A 2,479-nucleotide genomic window follows, 5' to 3' on the forward strand; every position below is an offset into this window, starting at 1 on the left:
AGTCAGGGAAAGTCAGTGACATGAGCCCTGAAAATCAAATGATAAGAAACAGTGAGCTCCGCAAAGAACTGGCAGAAGATTGTTTTAAGCAGAGAAAAAACGTAGGTAGGGGAAGATGAACATTTTAGGAGGCCCTAAGCATGAAATAGAACACGCCGTCAATTAATGTGGGAGATATTGAATATGACGTTTTAGGAAACTTTGACTCTACTTTTGATTATTGTAATACTTTTTATTAAATAAAATATGATGGCGCCTTGTTAACACCAACTATGTACTCGGCGCTGCGCATGTGTCTTCATAGCACTCTGAGCGGACAGGCGCTCTTCACCTGATTTCGCAGAGGAGGAAGCAGCTTGGAGGGGGTAAGGAATGTGGTCCGGGCGATAGAGCAGGAAGAGGGGGAGTTCTCCCTCTCAGGTCTGTGTGGCCGAAGCCTGCGCCATCCCCGGTGACCCCAGAGTTGTCCCGCCTGCCTGCGTGTTTATGATTTTTGCATCATCACTGCATTTTCTAATGTTCACAATATTTTAAAATGTATAAAATCGTTATCTGACGAAACGAGCGAGGTGAAATCTAGCTCTTTCGTTTGTTCAGAAAGTCGAGGAGAATAATCGCCCCCCACTCCTGGGGTCAGTGCCGTGGACGGAAGGCCTTGCTTACTCAGCAGGATGTGATGTCGCAGGGAGAAGCACAGCCAGTGCAGGGGAGATGGCATCAGGGCTGCCGCAGAACAGCTGCAGGGGTGGGGAGCAGCCATGAAAGTGGGGGCTGGTGGTTGCAGGCTCCAAGCACAGCGGATGCAGCATTCCTGGCTATTCAAGTCAGTCATGGGGGCTTAAAATAAAATATTCACTAAAGAACATGGCAAGCTGTTTTTTGCAAACCTCTGATGTTTGAGACCCCAGATATTTTTGGGTTCAGGGCAATCAATGCCAAATGTACTTGTGGGTCTAAAAATGAAATTGCTGGTATATTGAAATTCCTTTGGTCTGGGGATTAATTCAAGCCTAATTTTTGAAGACCTGTTTAGCATGGACATTTTAAACTCTCTTCATTTAAAATGGTCCCGAAAGTATGAATTTATATTTGTGAATTAATTTGCAAACTTAATGTTTTTGAAAATCACAGGAGTTAGTATGTTTAATGTCTTTATTTTCAAGGTATATGGATACCTCGTTAATTGATGTTGATGTGCAACCAACTTATGTGCGAGTAACAGTCAAAGGAAAGGTGAGTAGAACCCTGTAGACTGTTCTCATTTCGAAAGCCAAGCCTCGGACGAAGGTAGGTTGCCTGAAAGTTTCGTTTTGTTTTGTTTAGCTATGTTATGATAGAAAAAGAGAAACTCAATCAGAGAACTTTTTTTTTAAGCACACGGGAGTGGTACTCAGCAGTAAAAAAATAGTTTGATAAAATTAATATTTTTAACCTGTGTCTATAGCACTGGTATTTTTTCCAAAGCTGATGATTGTATATATGGTAGCCTATGCTTGAAATTACATTTAAATACGACACTCATCTTAAATTGTCGATAATTTCATTCATAGCAACTGTAATTTGATCATTTTTGAAATAGTTTTTGCTAATTCTGAGCATTCCTGTGAGGTAGATCTAAGACTTTAAATGGAAATATGTTGATGTTTTAGGACAACAATTTTTGTCTCTAAATTCTTTATCACCCTTGTTAACATAAATAGACCAGCGAGTGTTTCATTGTGATTAATAACTGTTTTTTTAGACTTTTTATTAAAGTAGGTAGAATAGTTCATGCGTACCTAACATAGCTCATATATTTTTTTCTAATAATTTTTTAAAATTTGTGATGAAAATACCTCTTGAAGTAACTGCTCTCTCGTGTAAGGTGAAGGCACCCTCGTGACAATTCCTGTTCATTTTCAGCCATTTCAGCTTGTCCTGCCAGCAGAAGTCAAACCTGATAGCAGCTCTGCTAAAAGATCTCAGACAACTGGGCATTTGGTAATCTGCATGCCCAAGGTAGGTGATGTCACTCGCTGGGGCGTAGGCGACTTGTCCTACGAGTTCGTCCATCTACAGCCCTCCCTCCCTCCGCCGGCCAGAGCGTGGATGGGAGCTGGCTTTCGTGAATCACGTGGTTCTTCCAAGTGGGGCAGGGACCTGTGAGCATGTCTATTACACCGCAGTCATACTTGCCTTACAGATAACTAACTGTGAAGGAAGACAAAGCAGGTCTTGGATAACTAAGAATGTGTTTGAATTCCAAATGCTGAGCTTACTAGTTTTGGGACTTCGGGCCAATTACGAACCTTCCTAGGCCTAGGCCTCTGTGTCCTAATATAATTCTTAAGAGAGATAATACACGTAAAATCCAAAGCATAGTGAGTACCCAATAAATACTGCTATCTTTCCTATTATTTTATGATATGGACAAGATATTATTATAACTAAAACTCTTTTTCGGCTGTCTTTGCGGGAGAGGTGGTAGAGATTATTTTTG

At 41.0% G+C, this 2,479-nt stretch overlaps 1 protein-coding gene across 1 annotated transcript in view; it reads left to right on the plus strand.

The window, feature by feature from the left end:
* Positions 1-2,479, plus strand: part of LRRC6 (leucine rich repeat containing 6) — a 60,151-nt gene that overhangs the window by 30,016 nt on the left and 27,656 nt on the right. Inside the window, exons 10-11 of the mRNA XM_011373826.1 lie at positions 1,164-1,233; positions 1,903-1,998. Coding sequence (XP_011372128.1) covers positions 1,164-1,233; positions 1,903-1,998 — 166 coding nt within the window. The remainder of the gene's footprint in view (positions 1-1,163; positions 1,234-1,902; positions 1,999-2,479) is intronic.

Source organism: Pteropus vampyrus, unplaced genomic scaffold, assembly GCF_000151845.1.
Source record: "Pteropus vampyrus isolate Shadow unplaced genomic scaffold, Pvam_2.0 Scaffold232, whole genome shotgun sequence".
In the NCBI taxonomy this organism is placed as follows: domain Eukaryota; kingdom Metazoa; phylum Chordata; class Mammalia; order Chiroptera; family Pteropodidae; genus Pteropus; species Pteropus vampyrus.